The sequence below is a fragment of the Quercus suber genome, unplaced genomic scaffold (genome assembly GCF_002906115.3).
Source record: "Quercus suber isolate HL8 unplaced genomic scaffold, Cork oak 2.0 scaffold_36, whole genome shotgun sequence".
NCBI lineage: Eukaryota > Viridiplantae > Streptophyta > Magnoliopsida > Fagales > Fagaceae > Quercus > Quercus suber.
Window position 1 is genome coordinate 1,448,074 of NW_027069501.1, and position 24,770 is coordinate 1,472,843.

A 24,770-nucleotide genomic window follows, 5' to 3' on the forward strand; every position below is an offset into this window, starting at 1 on the left:
GCCTGGCCTACACAGCCTGGGTCGCGGCCAAGCTTGGTTGCAAGGCACGCGTGGCCTGGATCGTCGCGCCACGCAGCCTAGGTCGGCCTGGCATCTCCATCTCTCTCTCTCTCTCTCTCTCTCTCTCTCTCTCTCTCTCTCTCTGCGTTTTTGCTTTTTCTGCGTTTGGTGAAATTATAACTGGATTATAAATCAAATCTTAGAGACTCGATTTTCATGTAAGACGACACGTGGAAAAACTGCCAACTTAAACTCGATCAAAACATGAAAATCGACTCACAAAAACTCGATTTATAGACCCTAAATCGAGTCCCTTAAACTTGAGATGTTAGTAAAAAATATAGTTTGAAAATATTGTTTACTAATTATATTATTTGAAAATTATGTTTAATTTCCTATTTTCGCCTCTCTCTCTCTCTCTCTCTCTCTCTCTCTCTCTCTCTCAAGATCATGAAGGTTTTTTTTTTTTTTTTTTAAGAAATATTTTATATAAAAAAGTTAATTAAAATTTTGACCAATTTTTTATATTTCTTATAAAAATAATGTCAATACTTTCTTAAAATAATTCATTAACAAGTCCATTTTAGAAATTAAAAATATTATCCTTTACAATATTCTAATTATCTTTTATCCCTTTAGTTCCCACATGTGATTTGCAATGTCGAGGTTATATTAATATTCAATTAGCAAATTGCGAAATTAATATCCACGGAAGTTCGAACTTTGAAGTTGGACTCGGAGCAAAAGTCAAGACAACTAATTTGAAGGAGTTTGGTTTGGAAACTAGAAACCAATTTCCAGATGGTAGTTTCCAGGAAACTATATCCTCCACCTTATACTTCTCTTCATTATAAATAGCATTTGACAGCATTCCTGGCATTTCTCACCCTCAGTGAAAATTTGGCCTACAACTCAAATTTGGCTTTCCAAAATCCAAACTCTTTCAGCAAGATTACCAATCTGACTCTTGTTGAATTTATAAACTTGAAACATTAGCACACCCTTTATATCTCCACACCACACTGCCTTGACCCAGAATTTGAAGGACTTAAAAGGTTTGGGAAAATTATTAGTGCTATTGAAATTTTTTAGCTGTAAACATTTGCTTGCATGCATTTTAGATGGTACCCTATAGAGTTTAGACTTGTTTCTTGGATGAATCATAAACTGATTTACATAATATTCTGATCTATATTTGTTTGCTGTGATTTGGGTTTTGGACCTTTTGGTTGCTTTTTTTATCAGCTCTACTGATTTTGCTAGTTCACTTGGGCCTACAGTGACAATTTGAATGGCTTATCTGTTCTTGTAGTTTTGTTTTTGGTCATAGAGGTAATTAGGTAAATTGAATATTAACTTTTCGAATGGTAAATTCTTTAATATGAGTTTGTGGCTCCAAGGAGAGCATTAACTTAACAAACAAAAAAAAAATATATATATATATATATATATATTGTTTCCATTTTTTCTATCAAGGTGTATTTATGACTCAATTGTTAAGTAGAGAGCATTAACTTAACAAACAAAAAAAAAATATATATATATATATATATTGTTTCCATTTTTTCTATCAAGGTGTATTTATGACTCAATTGTTAAGTAGAAATGTCTGGTATCACGACTTCTTCATGTTTTGTCTTGATCCCTCTTAGCCTCCTTAGCTCTTTTTCAGTTCGTTTGTTCTACTTGATGTTTTGTGAATATTAAATTGTTCATTGACTTTTGAAACTTTCTTTTTTTTTTTTTTTGCCTCAGGTGGGTGAAGGACTTCAATAACATTATTTAGCACTTCTTTCTTTCGCATATTGTGCAGGTTGGTTCCTTTTTATCCTGAAAGTTTTATTGAGAGTGTAAAAATGTTTAATTTCAATATATGTCGAGCATCAATTGGCTCCATAAACAATTCAAAGGCTTTTGCTTCTCCCATTGCAGTTTATTTCAAAGGAAATCAAGAAGAGAGGAACATAAGGAGTAATGCCTACTGATAAGCAAATTTTCCTCAAATCAGGACCAGGACATCTCACTGCTGTCGACTGGTAAAAAAAAAAAATCTGAATTTTATTATTAAAAAAAATATTTATAAAAAAGATCGTGTCATGGTTCGACCTGTTTTAATTTGGGTGAAAAAATTCAAGTTTGAATATGGTATTTTCCTTTGGTTCAAGTTCAATTTTGCCACATCTAATTTTATGTTAACCTCTCCAAAGAGAATATATTAATAATTTTGCTCTTAGTGAGTAGTGACTCACAATTATTATTATTTTACTTTTTTAAATCAATAGTTGGTGTAAGGACCCAACAATTCGTTTGCACAGCAGCCCTCTTTTAATGATAAGCTGCGTTGATTAACTTGATCCTAACCAATAGAATTTATAAGAGATGGGATAGCACAGCAAGTATGGATCTCCCCTCAAAACTACTTATCTCTAAGGGAGCCCTCTTTTAGCAAGGATTGGGTGCCGGTTTTCTTTCCTAAGATCTCCTCTCCTCCCGAAATGTCTATGCCCCACAAATCCCCATGCCTTCTCGTTTTATAGCCTCTCCCATTACATCCACTCCATTCATCTCTATTGGACATGCATCTCCCCTCCCAACACCTGTCTCTTAATGTCTCTGAAGCAGGGGGCGGCGGTAGTTGAAAAAGCTGTCGCCACTGACCTTTATTGCTATCATTCAGCGGCTCGGCTCGTAGTTCCCCGGAAGTTGTTCAAGCTGATCCATTTCCCTCTTCGGATGACAAAGCTCCTCGGGCCACTGCTCTGCCCCAGTCTGGTATTGTGCCCAAATTATTGCCACTACCCTTCCTACTCCTCTTCGGGCTTCGGTTCAGCATGTTGGCCCTTCCACTTCCTCCTCGGACCTCGGGTACCCACAGTTGGAATGATGATTTGAACCCTAAATAGTTTTGTTAAAAATAACATGAGATGTCAGTTAAGTTATATTACTCTTAATCGTTTTAATATTGATAGATTATGTTTGGTGTGATAAACACTGACTTAAAAATGCTAAAAATTAATATTACAAAAAATGCTAAAAATTAATATTACAAATTTTACTATATAAGTTTTACAAATTGATCAACTTGATAATGAATGTGAATGGTAGATTTTAATTCTTTTATCATCACAACATTTTCACAATAAGGTAAGGTGTCAACAAAATAAAATAAGATTACATACCAACCACAATTTTTCTTTAAAATTGTTGTAAGGTTTTGTAACGTTTGTAGACTTTCTTATTTCAATAACATAAAAAAATAATAAATAAATGTACGATTTAAAATATATATATATATATAAAATAAATGATTGAATTAGTGAAATATATAAGTTTGTAAATCTTATAGGTTAAAATTTATAATATTTCTAACATCACTAATATTAAATTACACCTATGAAGTCTACCATTAACACCAATTTTACGTCAACCACTAATAATTTGTAATCTCAACAAGTTATGAAATAAGATGTCACTTGCCTTTATTCTTTAGCCTAACTAAGAGTCTAGCACAACGGTCTCATTTTTCTCTTCTTCTTTGCATTAGTGTATTTCCCTACTCCCTTTTTTCAGTCCCCAGAAAGTTCATTTATGAATAGAAAGTTGATCATATCTTGTTGGGTTCATGGCTTGATCTTAAATCTGGTGTATTCATATTATACCATATGCATAGATTGGTTATACCAGATGCATCTCAAAGGTGTTTGTAATGGTCTAATGTAATTTTTTTTCTTTCCCTAACTAGTTGATATGTGGCTTCTCTTCTGTTATTGAAAAATTCTACTTATTAATTAACAAGTAAATTAACTTCACCATATATTTCTACTACGTACTTTACAATCTGTCAATCTCCTTGCAGGAACGACAAACATTACAGAAGATCGGTTGTTGCCAGCTTGGTTGAAGGAGTGTACATTCTTGAACGCGACCGCCAGAAGAACCGCCAAGAATCTCAAGCTCTTGCTCCACCTTGGTGGGAATCCTTCCATTTTCAATTAAGTCAAAAACTCATAGACAATAAGGACTTATCCATATTCGGTGCCTTTTATGAATACAAATACCCACCTTCTTCTTCTTCTTCTTCTTCTTCTTCTTCTTCTTCTTCTTGTCGAAACATCCCGCACTATGTTATTGCCATTCGGGGCACACTCATCAAACGACGCACATGGTCACAAGACTTCATGTTAAACTTCCAGTCCCTCCTTAACGAACTTCACCAGAGTTCCCGCTTTCAACAAGCAATGGAGTTTCTTCGCAAAACAGTTAAGTCTAAAGGTGAATCCAGTGTGTGGTTAGCTGGACATTCTCTGGGGTCAGCTATGGCACTGCTTGCAGGAAAGGAAATGGCCAAGGAGGGTCATTTTATTGAAACTTATCTTTTCAATCCTCCATTCTTCTCTGCCTTCTTAGAAGGTGTGCTCAAAGATGAACGAGTGAAGTTTGGAATCCACTTGGCAACCAGTGTTTTCAAGACAGGACTCGCGGGTCTTAACATTGTTGTAAATGGTGGCCAAGCTGAAGACCATTTTGCGGTGCTATCTCCCTGGGTTCCTAACCTTTTTGTGAACCCAGATGATCCTATTTGTTCAGAATATGTTGGATATTTTGAACACAGGAAGAAGATGGAGGAGAATGGAGTTGGAATATTTGAGATGGTTGCAACAAAGAACTCCACGTGGAATCTATGCTTAAGTGTGTTGGGAATGGATTCAGGTTCAGAACCACTGCATCTCCTTCCTTCAGCAGATTTGACCATTAATAGGGCTCAATTCCCAGACATTGAAGGTGTTTTTGCTGCTTATAAAAAGTTTAAAAGAGCTCATGGTCTTCAACAGTGGTGGAATCCTTTTCCCTATGAATCCATGCGTTATAACTACAGCACTACAAATTAACGGTGTTGAATGTAGCAGCTAAATAGTGTATATAAACACTAAACAGGCCCAAAAGACTACCCAATACAGACCAAGTTTGTGGGGGCATAACGGGTCTTGGTAAAGCTTTTGTCTAGGGGGGAGGTGCTTCTTTTGCTTCTTGTTTTGTTTATTTGCTTAATTGCTTCTTGATACAGGTGGTCTAGGGCGGTTCTTGCCAAGTTAGAATTTCCTCCACCTCATAGATTTCAATCGATCTAAATATATCACCTGTATTGATAAAGATTTCTAAGGTTAAAGGACACGGTTAGATCCATGAAAGAAAAATCTGCGTTCTCTACAAATTATTTTTAGCTCTTTAAACACTTGGAAGCATGGAAATGAACATGAGTACGGCTTGTACGGGTATGACAATGAAATAGCAATTTTTTAAAAATTAGGATATAACGCGGGAATACGTATATTAATTCATTATTAAATATATATATATATATATATTTTTTTTATATATATTATTAAGTATATAAATTCATATGAGAGAGAGGGGTAAGATTTTCTCCATTAGGGGACTTATTGTAGCCCATATTGAGTTTATCCAAATTATTTAATTAATTACTATATTTTTTTTCATTTTTTTATTTATTTGATGATAAGAGTGATAAATAAAAATTCATTCTATTAAGAGTGCTTTTGAGAATATACATTTCTAACATTCAGAGACATACACATTTGATGGAAGGAATACAAGGTTATGTTTGTTTCGAGTGTAATTGAATTTTTGAAATTGTTTTACACCATTGTTGTTGGTTGGCAACGTAGGAAATTACAGTCAAACAGAAAATAGGTTTTAGTTAATCGTAAAATACTCACCCTACATCCGTAAATCATTTTACACATTCAATTTACCTTCAAACCATTTCTACTCTCCTCCAATGACGACTTTAGGAATTTTGTTCAGCAGGGTCATTAAGAAACTTGAACCAAACAAAATTTAATAAATTTTTTTTTTTTTGAATATATTGAGTTATTGACAAAAAAAAAGGCAAATATATGAAGTTTTACAATTTTCTTTTGAGTTTTTATATTTTAAAATCATTACAATATAGTTTATTATTAATTGTCATTATTTATTGTTAATGTTGGTAAGTGTGGCCATTTTATTTAATTAAGTTTGTATAACATTTTTGATTTTTATGAAGTTGTCATTATCTATTTGTCATTATTTTTATAAAAAATGTTTCAAATTAAATAACAAAACTCAACCCATTGTAACTATATTAAATTGGCCCACAGAACCACATTCATCCATCCATAAATAATACACTAAGTATCTACATAACTAATAAAATTCTTAAAAAATTACTAATTTTACTATTTTGGTTCTTGAATCACTAACTTAATAACAAAAATTTATTTAACATGATAATAATATACACACATGTAACAAACCCTCTGTATTTTCTAATTATTAAATTATATAAAGTTATATTATATTTGTAGTACACAACACATATTCACATGCATTACAATTCACACAAATAACATAATAAAAAAATAAAAAATAACACACATAATCAGTATTAGACACACACTCACAGACATATAACATAAATTTATAATAAAATGAGACATCTACGACTTACAAACATTCTCTTTTTACTCTTAAAGAGACCTGTGATCTATGTTGTTGTTTGATTTTGGGTTGGGCTGATATATGGTTAGGGTGTGCAAGATTTAAGTCAAAGTGTACAAACATATTTTCAGGGGTAAATTTACTAATTAAAAAAATTATATATAAATTAAAAAAAAAAAAATTCAAGTAAGGGGGTTCAATTGAACCCCTCGAGCATAAAGTAACGCTGCCCATGCCTTTATGGTGAACCTAAAGAGATAGCTTGTTAGAGAGATGATGTAAAACATAATCTACAATTTAATTTTTGTAATTCGTTAATTTTAGTATTTTTATGTAATTTTTGTTATTTTAGGTTTAGGGCTATTACTTCCTTGTTTTTAGTACTTTTAATGTTTTTTCAAGTCTAATTAGATTCCTATTATGGAGAGGTTTTCCGCTGCAAACTCGATCTGATTTTCCTTTTCAAAAACACGTTTGGTGTTTTCATGTGATGTGCTTCCCTTTATTCCACTTTTCATATTGCTTTATTTGCTTTAGTAGTTATGTGAATATGCATGCAATGTGACATTGGTTAATCGCGTCTATTGGGTATTAATTATTAGTCTAGGGTAAAAGTAATTAAGTTGTAAAAATGGGTATTTGGGGTGTAAATATTTGCCTAGGGTGTTGGGTAGTATTTCTCAATACTGAACCCATATGCTCTCTTGTGAAATCAAATACTTGTTCTTGGGTTTGGGTTAGATTCGTTGGTTTGGTTTTTTGTTTTTATTATTATTTTTTTTATAATAGGTTTTTATTTAGTTGAGTATTAGGCTGGTTTTTTCCCCCTTTTTTTGGTCTAGAAACTGGAAATTTCAATTTTTGTGATGTTATGCTAGTTGACTAAGAAAATTTGAGAAAATTGTTATAATTTTTTTTCTCAATTTTTAAAACTGATAAAGCTTTTTTATTTTTTGTTTTAAATTTTTCTAGTTTAAATTAAAATCAAGAGATTAATTTTTTTTTTGTTTTTATTAATTTATATGCTAATGTGGCAATTTTAAATGCTAAATAAAATTTTTTTAATATTATTTTATTAGCCATGTTAGCATTTACTATGCAAATAGTACATTTCGTTTGCCACGTAGGACTTTTTTGTTAGTAGGTTGATGGCAGGGACCAAAACGAAAATAATTTTCGATTTTCAGGGATTGAGGTAGGTAGGAAATCAATTTAGGGGCCAAAATGAGAATTGGCCCAAAATGTAGGGACTAAAATTGTATTTTTCGCATAAAATAGAGAGTTAGAAAGATCTCACAAACTATAGAATCATGCAAATATCATTTTCCTTCAAGGTTGATTCGTGCCACCTAGAGTAGAACTCAACGCGTTAGGCTCTCTTGGCCGAACAACCCCCCAGGATCAGACTATAGCAAATATCTTCAAGATGGACGCACACCCAATCAAGAAGAACTAAGGAACAAGCTTCTTATTTTGCCTTTCCTTACACTAAAATACAAGTGCATAAAATTTGTGGAAGAAGAGAATAAACAAAGGAGTAGTAGGTGGTTGGAGAAAGAAAAGAATGAGATGAGGAGAATATAGAATACTTTAGGATTTTATAAGCCAAGACCAAATAAATGAATTAGTGGGCTGCCTAAGGGGAAGGCTTCCAATGTTTACTATGCACAATAAATGCCCAATAGCTACTAACCATAATAAATGCCCAACGGCTAGGCATTAAATTTGGGCTAGAAGGAATTAAAAACATATAACTTGATTCATCTCTAACCTATGTGGGACACAAAGCCAAAGGGTAAGTGTTTGAAACACAACCCACTCCAACAATCCCCCACATATTACAAACACTAAACTAGGAAAGGCAAGAAACTCAAGAAAGCATGCATCAATATGGTACCAAAAAGTTTTAACCATATTTAGGATAGATAAGTAGGAACTACTAGACAATGGTAGAGTTAAACTCTTTTAACCAAGCTATTAGATAGCCAAACTTACCACCCACATACCTTTCTTTATGAAGGTTGTTCCATAAGCGGGTTGGCGCCTTATAAAGGCCATACGCCATTGGGATTCATGAGAACTCTAGAGACTTGCCCAAGGCTCATAGGAAGCGGCACAACTTCCACTCACACATAGGTGGCATCCATCGGGTGTTTGTGTAGTACACCCCATCCCAACAAGTAGGGACTATGGATCCATTAAGAGCTAAAAGCTCAACCTCCAACAATCTATAACTTAGCATTGTCTCATACCATAAGGATGGACTCATCACTAATCTCCTCCATGAGATAGCGGAAAACACAATAATTGACAGTGCTCATATGGACCACTAATGACCTTTACCCATTTAACCCCTTGAATGGAATCACCCATCATAGAGGTTGGGCATTGGCCAGTGTCAAAACTTGGGTATCAGTCCTATCCCTCTCGATGTCTCACTCATTAGCCTTTTTACTAGTGGCTTGATCAAAGGATTAGCCGAATTCCTTTCTGACCTCAAAAAGTCCAAGGACATTACACCATTATCAATAAGCTGCCTCACAATATTTTGCCTTAATCGGATATGTCAACTTTTCCCATTATAGATTTTGCTCTTAACACGTGCTATGGTAGCTTGGCAATCACAATGCATGCAAACAGAGGCAATAGAGTTACTTTATATTTTCAAAAGAAGTTATATTCCTTCAAGATGAAAAAAAGTCTTAAAACACTAACTCACACCCTTTCTTACCTAGACAATCTACACAAAATATTTTAACAATTTTACCTGTTTAAGAAAAACAACAAAATAAAAAACAAAAAACAAAATAAAAAACAAAACTGAATTAGCCAATTCAGTTGAAGCATTCAATCTTCAACGCCCTTTTTGTTTCCAGTTTCATCATGTTTCTATAATCAATTGATTAAAGCTATTTGTTGCTCAGTCAGTTGAAGGATTGATTGAAATTCGAGCAACATGCAGCAAAAAAACCCTCCTCATTTGCCAAAGAAGTATTATATGATATTATAAAACTAATGTTATTATGGAGTAACTTTTAGTGTTGCAATCCCTCTTCTTAATTAAGAGAACCAGAGTTCAAATCCCTCCCCCCCTCCCATTATTGTAACTATCAAATTATCAAAAAATAAAAGTTATGAAGTGTTTTTCCATTTTAAATATGGGTTCGGTTAACGGATGCTCCTAGAGTATTTGTTAATAAACAATTTTTAAAAAGTTTCAATACAATTTTTATGGGAAATATAAAAAAACTGTCAAAAAAATTAATTACTTTTTTCCTTTTCCATAAAAGGTTTTTAAATATATTTTCTAAACAAATTCCCTCAAGGTATTAGTTAACAAAAACTTTTAAATAGTAGCTAATTTGTAATTGCCAAAATAGCGGATAGAAAGAACCAAAACAGTGTTATGGTGTGGCCACCAATATAAGCCAACACACAATACATGGGTAAGATCATTTTTCCAACAAGTTGGGCTATGTGCTATGATCAACTTCAAATGTAAAAATATACCGTTGGGAACTTGGGAGGCTCTGTATGATTGGCATTGTAGAACTTAACAAATGTTTCATAAGTGAATTCTGCAAAATGTTTTTTTTTTTTTTTTTTTGTTATTAATAACTATTCAAATTGGTTCCGTTTTGAAACAATTTGGAAACCGATCATTTTTTAAATTATGTTTTGGAAATATAATCATGTTTTTTAATGCACAATTTTCAAGAAAATACTAAATATTTAAATAACTTTAAAACAGTCAAGGGCTTGGTAGTTGAATTGACATCTACTTATATACAAAGTGCTTAGAAATTTAGAGAGGAAAATGTTTAAACTCAAAGTTAGTAGAATATTGTAGCTAGGGCTGTCCACGAGTCGGTCTGGATCAGGTTTGTGCCCAACCCGGAACCGACCCGATCACTTCGGGTTTTCCATGCATAGACCCGCCGCCGATTGGTGAATGGAGTCGGTTCGGGTGGTCAGATTTTCGTCAGGTACGGATCGGTCTTCGATCGGTTTCGGGTTGTGAGAAAAACTGCTGGATTTTTCCAAAAGCCGCTGGATTTGGCAAGACCTGACCAGATCTTGGCGAAATCTCGGTGGATCTCGAAGAGATCAAGCCGATCTCGGCGAGATCTAGCAGGATGTCGATGAGATCTTGGCATATCACGAAGAGATCAGGCCGAATCTCGACGAGATCTCGCCTGAACTCGAACGGATCTCCTCAAATCAAACAGAAAATCGATGCCTTCCAGTCAGTATACAGACGAGTCGGTTGAAATCGGTTTCTCAACCTCAAACCCACCAACTGACCTGCCGTTTTCGCGTTCAGGAAGCAAAGATCCGCTGCCGACCCGTCACCGGCGTCGGGTCGGCCAGTTATCGGGGCGGATTGGACGGTTTGGCCGGGTGGGTCGGGTCCCGGTTTTGCTTGGACATCCCTAATTGTAGCTATTTCAAAAAAGAAAAAAAGGCTTCAAAATAATATAAATTTAAAAAAATCATATTAAAAAGATATTATTTACAAATTTTGGAAGAGAATTCCGTTACATTTGCCATCATCAATTTTTTTCTTCCGATAATCAAGTCATTTCTTTCTTACCGCTACATGTAAAATTTGTTAGTAATAACCATTAAGATCATGTCACCACTCACATTTTTATCACCCATAAAACTTAGTAGTAATTATAATAATTAATAAAAAGCCTGGTAGTGCGTGATTAATTTAACTAAATGTTCCTTCTCCAAAAAAAAAAAAAAATTACTAAATGTTTATCAAAATGTTTTAAGAAAACCTTAATTACTGTAAAAAATTATTAACCAAGATGACGCATGTGCTAACGCCAGATAGTGATATTGATGTTGATATAATATTGTTCCACTATCACGAACTTGCGCTTCACCTTCTTTCAGTGGAAACCCTACCTTTTACTTTCTTGTTGAAGATACTTTTATGACCACAAAAAGGAGTTTTTAACTTTTTATTATGCTTTGTCTACATCTACGGAATTATTCTAGTATGTACTATAGTATATATGTAGCAGAGGAAATACCTCAATGGCAAGAGGATTAACATTGAGTGCAGGACTCACGGCCTTTATTGCTCTTGTACTAGTCCACGAAACTTGCAGTGCTACTACTAAGGTTAATCATCACTGTGCCCCTTCATCCTGTGGCAATATACACAACATAAGCTTTCCGTTTCGATTGAAGACCGATCCTAAAGGGTGCGGGGACTCAAGGTATGTACTGTCTTGTGAGAACAATCGTGCGGTGCTATATTTATTTGAAGGAAAATACTACGTACAGGAAATCAATTACAGTATGTACACAATCAGGATCGTGGACTCCGGTATATACAAGGACAATTACTTCCCCTTCACCACCTCGAATTTTTCTTTATATGGATATAATTTCACTCAATCTGATTCTGCATATACGAGGTATCTGCCGAAGATTACAGAGGATGGCAAACTATCGAGGAGTGTGGTTTTGATGAGCTGTGAAAAACCAGTGAATTCTCCATTCTATTTGGGCACTTCTACTTGCATTGACAATGGAAAGTCTTCTTCTAACACTTCTACTTCTCATTTCAAGAGGTATAGATATGTTAAGGTTGGTAGAACGAATGCAACCGATGTGGTGGACTTGTGCAAAGTAGAGCAGATTTTCCTGACATCTTGGCCAAGAAATGATGACCCAAATATCTCCTGTAAAGACGTCCACAATGAATTGGCATATGGTTTTGAGCTTTCATGGCTCGATGGTATTTGTGAAAGTATTTGCGAAGGAAAGTACATCAGTTGCTACCTCAATGACACGAACCATGTTCAATGCTACAGCCAAGAGAGAGGTGGGTAAATAATGCAACAAAGGCCATAACACCTTCCATTCTCTAATTAAATAACTTACATGTTCACCATTATTTTCCTCTTGCATTTTCCCCCCTAAACTGTTGCATTTTTTCACTGCCACTAACCATTCATTCATGTATTGAACTTCTATAGCACGAAATTCCTTGGTTCATACCCTGTCCATACCAATGTAATAGACGTGCTAGGTTCAATTTGTTGAAGTTTCAATATAATGACTAGATTTAATTTTAAGGTTTCCAAACGCTGATGTTATTCTTTTATTTGTCATGATCAAAGCAGGATTTCTTGAATATATGCTATTTTGTCTCCGAGGTGAGGTTTCTAGTTATCTCAAATAGTAGTTTGTTTGAAGGATAATATATAATGGACAATAAAATAGAGGCGAAAATACCTTGGTCCCTACATTTTGGAATTATTGTCAATTTGGTTCATGTTATTTCTAATTAGTAGTTAATTTAGTCCTTATTATCAACTCATTAATGAAAATTGTTTGCAAGTTAAAAATAATAGAAACCAAATTAATTACTACCAAAATGTATATATCAAATTAATAGTAACCCCAAAATAGTATTTTCATCTAAAATAAAATTGTATGAGTAATTTTTTCTGATGTGATGATGATGACACAAATAGAGAAATAACATGTACTTGGGCGATTGGTTGATCTCAAACTTTTATGCTTGAGGAAATGAAGAAGTAAAAATTGTCCAATTTCTTAATTAAGTAGAAATGCAATTTTTTTTTTTTTTTTTTTTTTTTGAGAAGACAATGTAATACTCATGTTAGAAAATGAAGAAGTAAAAATTGTCCAATTTCTTAATTAAGTAGAAATGCAATTTTTTTTTTTTTTTTTTTTTTTTGAGAAGACAATGTAATACTCATGTTAGGGAATGTTTATCATAGTTTCCGTACTAGGACTAAATTTAATTTCAAAGTTCCCAACGCTAATGTTACTCTTTTCTTTGTCAAAAAAAACAGAATGGCCTTACACACTACGGTATCTTTTGCCAGGTGAGGTTTCTGTCTCAAAACAGTTGTTTGAAGGATAGTAATTAATAAGAATGAACAATGAAATACTAGTTTTCGAAAAAAAAAAAGAAAAAAGCGATAGACAATGAAATAGAATTGCATGAGTAATTGTGCCTGATCTATGTTGATGACAAAAGCATAGAGGAATAACCACGTACTTGGGCAATTGGTCGATTTCAATCTTTTAGGCTTGAGGAAATGATAAGTAAAAATTATCGAACTTCTAAAGAAATTAGCTTCTTCCCTTAAATAAAAAGTTTAGCTTCCTTGCCCCTATATTTCTATGATGATAAAGGTTTTTTTTTTTTTTTAATAAATTGAATGCACAATGCATGTTTGAACATTTATTATTCTATTGGAAAATTACCTTAAATTCCTTTTGTGACTTGGAAGCTAATTAGGTTTGCTTGTTGAAGAATGAAAAATTAAATTGTTCATTTTTTGGGTTTACTTGGTGTGGAAGAAAAGGTTATTCCTTGGAGTGAAAGAAAATACTATTCTTTGTTAATAAAGTAATGTATTCCTTGTCCACCAAGGAATAGGGATTAAGTCTTATAAGTAGATGGTTCTACAAAAAATTTGATGTCTTAGGCGTAGAGGGGTCTTCGCCTATAGGGAGAGGAGAAAAAAAAAATAATTGAGCAGGAAACAAAAAGATAATAAAGGGATTTTTGTTTGGGAGGTAGCGTAAGGAGAGAGACTACAAGTATAAAAGAAAAATCACAGTGAGTACAATGGTAAAGGAAAAAAAAAGGTGTAGTTGATGTGTGTGAAGGTAAAGAAAAAATAAAAAGATTTTTCTTTAACAATGACACATACACAAAAGAAGATAAATTTGGGATTCTCTCTAGAAAGAGGTTTTTTGCTGCTATAACCATGGGGAGTTGTTGTATTCAAAGTGAGTGAAGATCTATGTGAGTTCACATAAATTCCTAGAGAGATATATATTAAGAAGATATTATAATCGATTTTATAATAGTAAAATTATTTAGAATTTGTCCCGTGATTTTTCCTTTTTGACTTCATAATTTTGGTGATAATATTTTTTAGAGATTACTTAAACTTGTTAATTGATTTTCTCAATTTACAAATGAATAGATTAGGACCCAACATCTTCTATTATAACATTTTATTAAATTGTCGTTTGCTTTACTTGATGGGAAAATTTCTAAGCCCCATCTTATTTTTTTATTAAAAAATTGAAAATTATATTGACCTCTCTTGAAGTTTACTTAAATTATACTGACCTTCCTCTTAGTTTTAAATTGTACACTGACTTCCCTTACTTTCAAAATAAATTACACTCACCTCCCCGACACCTTAACATTGTTAAATCCACTAACATAAATTAAAAAATTACACCTAAACCAAACACATTTAATTTAGCAAAACCTTCAAACCCTAAATCTCTATGTAATCCACCAAACTATTTGCCATTCTCACAACAAGCTTGCTTGCTAAGGCCTTAAGCGACTACGGTTTCCATGCTTTATGGCCAATTCTGTCGTGCCAACTTCACTCGTTGCCCATTTTCGTTCACAATCCATCTTGAATCAATATGTAGTGGAAAAGCCAACTACAAAAAATTGGGACTATAGTGGCGTTCGTGAAACGCCACTATAGGTACAAAAAATGCCACTATTTTACCGCCATTATAGACCTATAGTGGCGTTTTACAAAAACGCCACTATAGACATACCTTATAGTCACTATAGCCTTTTTTAAAAATAAAAAAATAGGCCTATAGTGACAGTACAATAGTGGCGCTTTGCTAACCCTATAGTGGCGTTTGTAGAACGCCACTATAGCTGAAACCACCAACAAAAAAAAATTTGATTACCAAAAATTAATTTTTGGTGATCAATTTTTTTTTTTTATTGAATTAAAATTGCAATTAAATTAAAAGATACAAAACAAATACATAAATAAAACAAAGTACAAACTTTTTTTTTTGGATGAGAAATACAAATTAACTCTGTAACTAACCCAGCAAATTCAAAATGAAACGCAAACCCACCTACAAAAATTCAAAATCAAACACATCTTGCTCACATCAAAAAAAAAAAAAAAAAAATAGCAACTCCACCCCAACATTCAGCCGCGCAGAATTCTGTTTAGAAAATAAGCTTTCTATTGTATAAATAATGTTGAAAGACGTGTAGTTGTTAAAAAAAAGAATAAATAATGAATGAAGAAATATTTTAAATGAGATAGAGAATCTGTTAGAAAGTGTATTTAAAAAAGTGAGTAAATAAAGGTAAAAATCACTGTTCATTCTCCAAACAGTACAAAATTTGATGAATCTGCTGGAGATACTCTTAGGTTTGCCAATTGCCACATTATTGAACCCCCCCCCCCCCCCGNATTACCAAAAATTAATTTTTGGTGATCAATTTTTTTTTTTTATTGAATTAAAATTGCAATTAAATTAAAAGATACAAAACAAATACATAAATAAAACAAAGTACAAACTTTTTTTTTTGGATGAGAAATACAAATTAACTCTGTAACTAACCCAGCAAATTCAAAATGAAACGCAAACCCACCTACAAAAATTCAAAATCAAACACATCTTGCTCACATCAAAAAAAAAAAAAAAAAAATAGCAACTCCACCCCAACATTCAGCCGCCATAGACCAACCTGCAAAAAGAAATCATCAAATAGATTTCAATTTTGTCACTTCTTTCTTGGCTCTATTAACAAAGATATTATCACCTTGATATCTCTATACCTATCAATAATAAAAAGCCAATGAATTCACAAAAATTAATCAAAAATCTTAGAGACCCACAAAGCAAAGTTAACAGCAAACAAGGAATAGACTAATACTATTATCAAAAAAAGAAAATGCCAAAACAATCATTAAATTTTTTATAAAAAAAATACTTACTTGCAACTATACAACCACTGGCATCAAACACAATAGCACTCTTTCTTCAATCACGAATCCCATAACAGTAGCACCATTTACAAATTTAAACAAAATTAAAAAGTTGCAACACCATCTTCAAATTCAAAACCCACTAACATTAACACCACCACAAATAAAATAGGGGAAATAAAATCAAAATGGAGAGGAAGAGAAAAGAATAAATCCAGGTGTGTTGTGAAAAAAAAAAAATAAGAGAGAGAGAGAGAAAAGAATAGTGGAGAAGCTAGCTAGACGTGGAGAAAATTGATTGATATGGTGAGTATGGGTGTGGGAGAAAAAGAAGTCTGAAGAAGTGGAGATAAGGGAGACAAGAGAGAAAAAGAAAGAAAGAAAGGCAAAAAAAAAAAAAAAAAAAAAAGCCTGAAGAAATGATCTAGATTGACGTGGAGAAAATATATTGATAAGGTGAGTGGGGGTAGGTGGGGTTAGATGGATTTTGAATTTTGAATTTTGAATTTTTTAACGCATTTTTTTACATATATATATATATATATATATATATATATATATATATATATATATATATATATATAAGAGATATTACATGAACAATATTTTTACAATATTTTCAAAATAAATTACATGTGGTTAGTTGTTATAAGTTCAAATTTGAACCTAACACTAAGATTATTTTTTTGCCTCAACAATAACAACCTGCCACTTAGAATTTGTTGTAAAAATGTTGTGAACGTATTATTTCTCATATAAAGAGATGATAGGTTCATAATATTTTCACAAACATTTCTACAACAAATCTTAAGTGACCCGTTGTTATTGTTGAGGCAAAAAAATAATCTTATTGTTAAGTTCAAATTTGAACCAATAATGACTAACCACTTATAATTTTTTGTTAAAATGCTGTAAAAATACTGTGAACATAACATCTATCATTTAAATATAAATATATAATAATATATACATTTAATATATATATATATATATATATATATATATATTATATTCAAATAAAAAATCTTTACGTATGTTGAAAGCCTGAAACTCATTTAGGTTTTTTTTTTTTTTTAAAGGAATATTGTAGAATATGCCATAGAATATTCCTAGAATATTATATGGCATATCCTGTAGTATTTGTTACAGCTTGAACCCATACGTTTTTTTTTTTTTTGGGGGGGAACAGTATAGAACATGCACTTTTTGGACCTATAGTGGCGTTTACCAAACACCACTATAGGTCCTACTCCAAAAGCCACTATAAGTCCTCTATTTTATTTTATTTTATTTTTTGTGCTGGATTCTTTTCCTTAACCTCTTTTTTTTTTTTTTGGTGCTAGGCTATAGTGGCGTTTGTCAAACGCCACTATAGGTCATACTCTTACAAATGCCTAGGCAAACGCCACTATAAGTCCAACTGTTACAAGGGCCTATAGTGGCGTTTGTCAAATGCCACTATAGGCCCTTGTAAAACCAGGACCTATAGTAGTGTTTTTAAAACGTCACTATAGACCGTTGAAAACGTTGTTGTAGACCCATTTTTGAAAACGCCTCTATAGGACACTCCAAACGCAACTATAGATATGCCTATAGCAGTGTTTATAGAAAGCGCCACTATAGCTCCAGTTTTTTGTAGTGCAGCCACAACAAGCTTGCTTTGGGAAATGACGCATTGGAAAACTATTACAATAGATAGAAGATTTATTAAAGAAAAGAGAAAGAGTTTGCCCATATTTTGCTTGAATTATTGGCGTGAAAACCAGAAGTGTAACTCGTTTGAATTAAGAACCCCCCCCCCCCCCCCGGTCAATCATTATCTCCCATCATATGTTATGTCCTTATTTCGGCCCCTTTTTTTTTTGGGGTTTTTAATTGCGAGAGTGGGAAAGAGTTCAATGGGTTAGTGGGTTAGAGAAGGTTTGAAATTTTTGTTAAAATGTTTTTGGATTAGATTTAATTCAAGGAGGGTAAAATGGGAATTTAAATTGCTCTAATTTTTTTTTTTTTGGTTTAATTTTTTTAGTTTCATTAATAGATTTAATGGTGTTAATTAAGGTGTAAGAGAGGTGAGTGTAATATATATATATATATATATGCTGAAGTTTTGCATTTATTGTTACTACACTTTTATTGAGCCACATCAGTAGCCACATTATCCACTTATTTTATATTTCTCTTTCTAAACTTTTCTTCTTCCTAGAAAAAAAAAAAAAATTCTCCCAATTTGTTCACACCTACTGTTACACTTCGTCTAACATTTCTCATTCCTCTTTGCCTCTTGTCAGGGATGTTTTTGTGACAAGGGCCGAAAATGCGAGAACGGCCCAAATCTCCCATTGGGTTCTTTAGAAGTGTTTATTGTGAAGAATCAAGCCCAAAATTCCAAATGTATAATGAACAAAAGTCTAATGGTGATTTGACAAGAGAAAATCAAAATGCTTATAACAAAAGTGCAGAAAACCATAAAAACATAACAGGTCTAAAATTTCGACCCACAGTCACACAAAAGAGGGCATTGAGAGAGGTTGTGAGGAGGAGAGGGAAGGTTTCCCTGTACCCATATTTCCACCCCCAAGCTTCGGAATTGTGAGATTGTTGACTGGCTGAATGGGATTTGGCTCTAAAGTTTTAGGTATATGAATAAAACGTGGCTCAACAGGTCTGAAACTTCGACCCGCAGTCACACAGAAGAGGAAATTGAGGGAGGTCGTGAGGAAGAGGGGGAAGGTTCCCCTATACCCATATTTCCACCCCCAAGCTTCGGAATTGTGAGATTATTGATTAGTTGAATGGGTTTTTGCTCTAAAGTTTTAGGTCTCTAAGTAGAACGTGATTGCCTCATTTTGAATCTGATTGGGGCCTTTTGTATTGAACTTGGGGTGCTCTAAGTGATTGGTTTTTGAGTAGTGGAAGAGGCATTTATCCCTTATGATACTATTTTGGTGTTTTGGCTTGGGTTGCTTTTGTTTAGGAAAGAGTTTGGTATGCCTTTAGCATGATTTTGGAAATAAAGTCAATTTTCTTTAATTGGTTGCCTTTGGTCAGAAATTTCAGACCATTGGGAGGGTCACCTAAGCGAGGGCTAGTAGATGGAGTTGGCCAATGGGAGCCAACTATGTTTAAAGGAGAAAAATGGTTTGGGCAGAAACTTTGGGCTACAGTCACACAGAGCATAAAAGTTGTTTTGGGGTGAAAATTTTGAATACAAGACCTCCTTCATGAGCCTGAGGTACTACCAGTGTCCCTTGCCCACTTGGTAGCACGCATGGGCTGGGCTCATGCAAAAGGTCCGAAAGGAACTGATCCATACCCTCCAAACCACACTTCCTCAATTTCCTCAATAAGTCGCATGGGCTTGGGCCATGTTTAAAAGAATAAATAAAATATAATACATGAATCGAGTCCATAAGAAAGTTGAGCTTGGTTGAATTGGGCTTGTACGAAATGTGTCGCGAAAATGGGTATCAACATTAGCCCCTTAAGCACGCGTGGCGCTTGCGGCATGCGATGTGAGTAGTTGATGTTTTCCATTACTTTGCAGATGTTACGAGTTTGGGAATTAGCATACCCAAACGCTTTACTTTTTGTTGAGAAGATACAAGTCGATGAAGCCCATTCGTAGACATATCATGGCTCGTGGAGTCCATTTGTAGAAAACTCTCGGGTCAAAGAAGCTTGTATGTGTCGAAATTTCATGGATCGTGAAGTCCAAGTAAATTGAGTTGTATCCAAATGATAGTTTCAACCTGTAGTGCTCCTTGATTTTTATGTCCATATGTAGCTTTAGAATTTTTTTTTTTTTTTGGATGAATGCCATGACCACCATGGTGATTTTAGTATTTCTTCATAGCAGCTTCCATGCTACTTTGATGATTTCATCAATTCTTTATATTATTTTGTTAAGGCACCTGACATGAAGCTTCTTTGCTTTGTAATGTATCTGTGGCCTTTGACTTTTAAAACTTTGTTCCTTCATGTACCTACATGTAGCATTAGCTTTGCTCCATTCCAATTGCTTTGCTTTTAGGTCAAAAAGCTTCACTTTCCTCTTCAAATGTAAGCTAAGACGCCACTTCCATTTTCTTTAATTTCGCTTCAGCAAGCACACTATTCCTTTCTAATAGCATGTCGCACCACTTTCTGTAGGAATAACATATTTAGGAATAAAATTCCTAATATCAATTGTGGTGGTACCATCATCTTTGCTATCACCATGAGCAGATTCGCATGGTACAAGGCTCAAGTTGCTACTCCCAACGTGGTGTGTTGGAGACCTTTAGATACTAGCGAAGACAATCCATTAAGCACCTTCGATCCTCCACCCATATAGCTGAAACGAAAGAGATCTTTTGTTGGTGAAGTGAAAGGATCCTTCGCGAACAAGGAGCATAATTTTTTGCTGTAGGAGAATGATGAATTGTATATTCGTAATATGGCTGATCCATAGATCATATGGGTGTTGCCACTTGAAGGTTTGGTGGAACTCTGTCTATGTCGAAAATAGATTTTTCCTAGCCTATCTATTTTACGGCACCGTGTGTGTAATCATTTTTTTTTTTTTTTTTATATCAGTGAGCTGACAAGGGGTTTGTGGATAATGAGTTTGTCTTTCATGACCTTTGTTGCGCTTGTGTCGAGGATGCTTGACTCAGTTGGAGCCATCTCTAGGAGCAAGTGCTTCGATAATCCATACAATAGCTGGTAAGACACAAAAGCCCCCAAGTTGTGAACAAGGCTCGAAGGTAGCCGCTGAATGTAGCGATAAAGTGTCGAGACCATTCCTTGCGTGAACTTGACAAAACGGATGTGATGCTCACCTTGGTGAGTTAACATTTCTTTTTGCTGATCTCTGGGGCGTATTTGGCGACATGTTGAATAAATTGTGTCGTTGTTTGTGTAGGATGGATCTTCTTTGGGAAATCACAAACCCACCATGAGATAAAGACCCAGGATACTCTCTTACGGTGATTGAAGTCAAATTTCATATTGAAGTCAACTCTCTATTGATTCCAATAGTCTTAAAACGTGAAGGTAGTGTGACTGTGCTTAACCTTTATTTGGCCATTTTGTTGAAAGTAGAATTTGTAGCATACTTTATTGTAAATTTGAAAGAGCGAAGCTAATTCTTGGCTTGGGTCCATGTGAGGAGATGATGGTTAATGAGAGGCCATCTTGAATAATTAGATCACATTAGGGATGCTTCAATTCTTGAGTTGCCTGATTGTTGGTCAATTTGGCGAGATTGTGTTTGCCAAGATTAGGTTCGATGAAGCTGTAACCACGAGCAATAAGCAATATTGCTAGCCACGTTGGTACAATACATTTGAGATGGAATGGGGTGAAGATATTACTTGCCGCTATAATATAGAGATGAGACATGGCCGCTACATTGGTTGGCAGCCCCCTGTATCATGTTCTTGCGATGAACGCAAGTGAGAGCGAGTCACCAAGTGGTAGTCGTTTCTTGATTCAGCAAACTTGAAATGAAAGTGTAGGAATGAAAATTAAATTTCTAGTGCAGGGGCGCATGGTGATTGAGTAAGCCTTTAGCCCCCGGCAATACCAATGAATGAGTTATTGCATTGTTTGCATAACCACTTAATCATTGTGAAATATTAAATGTTGATGCCATTTAGAGTAAGCCATGTGTCGCATAACTTGATTATAAGCATGAATTGGTGGAGCCAAAGTTGGCAATTCCATGTCGCAGCCACTACTCCTTCAATGTAATTGTCGATGGCCTCAATGCTTTGCATAGACAGCATCTCCGTTTATTTGAGAATGAAGACGAAACTTCTCTTGCAAGTTAAAGTTTGTTGTAAGGTTGAAATTTATTAACCATCTTGTTGGCTTTATTCCATGCCAATTTGCTTGTAATTTAAGCACTTAGTAACCCTGTATTTAGGTGGGATTATTGTAAGGGTAGTGTGTGAGAAGATGTGAAGAAAAGCTCAAGTATGTGCAAAGAAGCAGAGTTTCGCGGCTAGGACTTGCGGGTGGCTCGCGGCTGCAAGCCGCCAAATGCTGGCACGTGAGATGCACACAGGGGAGTTAAGGGTCGCGCCAGCTGTCGTACTACAGGACAAAAGTTCCAGGCTGGCCAGGCCGTTACGTCGCGACTTGAACTCGCGACTTGGACAAGTCGCGAGACCAAGCCGCGAATTAGCCCTGTTTGGCAAAAACTGTCTCTTCGTATTCCTTTCTCATCCCACTATATATAGACCCTTATACCCACTAAATTGAGAGAGCTTCCAGAGAGAATTTTGTGAGAGAAACCCTAGAGAAAAACAAGATTGCCTCATCCCCAATCTTTACCTTAGAGACTCTACAAATTCCTCTACTCTCTTCCTCTCCATTGTTACATCCTTGAGAGGCCATTAACCAAATCCTTATCTCACCACACCCACGTCTATGAGAGGGTTCATTTGGTGCTAAGGGAAGCAGTTTGGAAGGAACCAATATACATTGGTTGATGCTATGGTATAGTAGCGGAATCCGGGAAGCTAAAGAAGAAATAGGTTCGGCGTAACCTCATTGGAGCAAGAAGCTTTGAGGGCTTAGGTATTTGGGTAGATTAGGCTTGGAGGGTCTTTTGCTGTTCATGTATCCCAACTACATTCTTTAGTGGATTATTTACCGCTTGGAGGGCGGCAGAAAGGTTTTACGCCGAGGACTTCGGTTTCCTCTTCAATAACACATCGTGTGTTGTCCGTGTGTTTGCATCTTCCTTCCTTTATCTTTGTCTTATATTTACTGCTGTGGATGTGTTTATATTTGACTTAGATTGTTTATCAATTCTATTGTAAGCTTGTAATCATGTTCCACACATTAACTGTTTGATATAAAGCTTGAATTGGTAATTTTGTAATTGGGGGTCTAAACGTTCAAGAGTGTTTTATACACATATTGAACTTTCAGTTGTGGCAAGTCAAAACTCATTGCCAGCTCCTTTTCATTCCATCAGGGAATGTTGAGTGTGCCGCATTGTCGTCTTGCATAGAATAAGTGTGCTTTGGGAGATATGCCATTGTTGAGCAGGAACTTTGTAACTCACATATTTTCTTCATTTTCTTTTCTTGATTGCATATAATAGTATATTGGGCAAGCTGTACTATGGTTTCTTGTAGGATGACTTTGGCTTAGACAATTGTGATGCCGTCGTTGGGACTTTCATTCCCGAGGCTAATCCCATTGCCAATGCATCATTTTCTGAGATTAAAGCCACTGCGAACAACAACACAGAGCTACAATAGATGGTACCATGGCTGCCGCTAATAACTTTGGGCCATTTTTAGTCTGTTTCTCTCTTGTGGCTTTAATGTAAAGAAGAGAGTGATTGTAAGCCAATGCCTCGAAGATGGTGATGTTGGAAGGGACTACGACATTGCTTCAACTTTTTCCTTCGCCTTCTTTCTTGCTTTCCATTTTTTTTCTTTTCTTTTTTTTTAATTATTATTATTATTATTCGATTGTCTTGTATTGAGCCCCAAGCTTTGAAATTTCAAACTAGTTGGAGTGTGTAATATAGGCAACCACCTTGGAAACATTTTCTCTTGTATTTCACTCTTGTGGACAGCCCACTTATGTATAGAGCGGCTCCGGTCAAGTTATATTGGTGCCACTTTGAGTTTGTACTGTCATGGTTAATAGACACAATTTGTATTTTGTACAAAGAAACACATATATGATGTCTCAACATGTAATTTGAATTTTGGAATGAAAATAATGATTTGTACCTCAAGGATGTGAATAGTTTGTATTTTGTACCTTGAGAACGAGTTTCTACCTTTCTTCAATAGGCTGTGAGCATGTTTTTGTTGCGAAAACAACTCTTGTATGGCTATGACCATTTGAATATGTTTTGGAAAACTTGATTGGAAGGGTCGAGCGCACCTTGCGATGAAGTAGCATAATTTCGATAAATTATATGCACTTAGGCTCTTGAAGATTACTTGTGCTTGATTGGATAGCTCGTGAATATGGCTTTGCCTTTGCAAGGATAAGTTAATAGACATGTTGCTTGGTTGTCATGCCTTTGCGAAAAGGTTTTGGCTAAGCGCATGTCTCACTACCTGTGCACCATTTTTCAGTGCTCTATTGATGGGCAAATTTGGTTTCACGGATAGCACCTCATATATATGGGCTGCGTTTGCGCATGCTGCGGCTCATGGTGTGTTCTCACAAGCAGCGGCTTGAATAAAGCTTGTATTGCTATCAATTTTTGAAGATATCACATTCTTGGACATAACGCCTTATAGAATGCTCAATTTTTCCATTCTCTTGAGGGGTTTTATCCTTGCACATAGCAAATTACCATTTGGCAATGGGGTAATAGTTCATTGACTTCCTTGTCGCTTTATAAGGTTTATGCATCGGCTTTCTCATCCTTTTGAGGGCTGGCTATGTCCCTGCATGTAGTGGATCACCGTGCTTGAACTTTAAGATATTATGTTGGCTTCCCTACCGCTTTGTAGGGCTTACCGTTAA

General features: G+C 34.8%; 2 protein-coding genes and 2 long non-coding RNA genes across 4 annotated transcripts; 3 read left to right on the forward strand and 1 right to left on the reverse strand.

The window, feature by feature from the left end:
* The first annotated feature begins 988 nt into the window (after window positions 1-988).
* Window positions 989-5,164, forward strand: LOC112017991 (GDSL esterase/lipase At4g10955). The gene is made up of 4 exons (XM_024050497.2): window positions 989-1,055; window positions 1,756-1,813; window positions 1,933-2,036; window positions 3,857-5,164. The coding sequence occupies exons 3-4, from the start codon at window positions 1,975-1,977 to the stop codon at window positions 4,887-4,889; spliced, it is 1,095 nt and encodes a 364-aa protein (XP_023906265.1). The 5' UTR covers window positions 989-1,055; window positions 1,756-1,813; window positions 1,933-1,974; the 3' UTR covers window positions 4,890-5,164.
* Window positions 5,165-11,550: 6,386 nt separating this feature from the next.
* LOC112000074 (uncharacterized) lies at window positions 11,551-12,354 on the forward strand. Its single transcript, XM_024032178.1, has one exon. It carries the CDS (start codon window positions 11,551-11,553, stop codon window positions 12,352-12,354), a length of 804 nt encoding a protein of 267 aa, XP_023887946.1.
* A 3,479-nt stretch (window positions 12,355-15,833) lies between these two features.
* On the reverse strand, window positions 15,834-16,682 carry LOC136066462 (uncharacterized). The gene is made up of 2 exons (XR_010627969.1): window positions 16,290-16,682; window positions 15,834-16,039 (listed from the first exon to the last, which is right to left on the reverse strand). It is a non-coding gene; the product is annotated as an uncharacterized LOC136066462 (long non-coding RNA).
* Window positions 16,683-20,330: 3,648 nt separating this feature from the next.
* LOC136066463 (uncharacterized) lies at window positions 20,331-22,977 on the forward strand. Its single transcript, XR_010627970.1, has 3 exons — window positions 20,331-20,755; window positions 20,856-21,104; window positions 21,184-22,977. It is a non-coding gene; the product is annotated as an uncharacterized LOC136066463 (long non-coding RNA).
* The last annotated feature ends 1,793 nt before the right edge of the window (window positions 22,978-24,770 follow it).

What these genes read in the sequence shown, in the direction of transcription:
- LOC112017991 (XM_024050497.2), top strand. Translation starts at nt 1,975, where the DNA reads ATGCCTACTGATAAGCAAATTTTCCTCAAATCAGGACCAGGACATCTC. An exon ending in CATCTCACTGCTGTCGACTG is followed by an intron (nt 2,037 to 3,856) that starts GTAAAAAAAAAA and finishes ATCTCCTTGCAG; the next exon opens with GAACGACAAACATTACAGAA.
- LOC112000074 (XM_024032178.1), top strand. Translation starts at nt 11,551, where the DNA reads ATGGCAAGAGGATTAACATTGAGTGCAGGACTCACGGCCTTTATTGCT.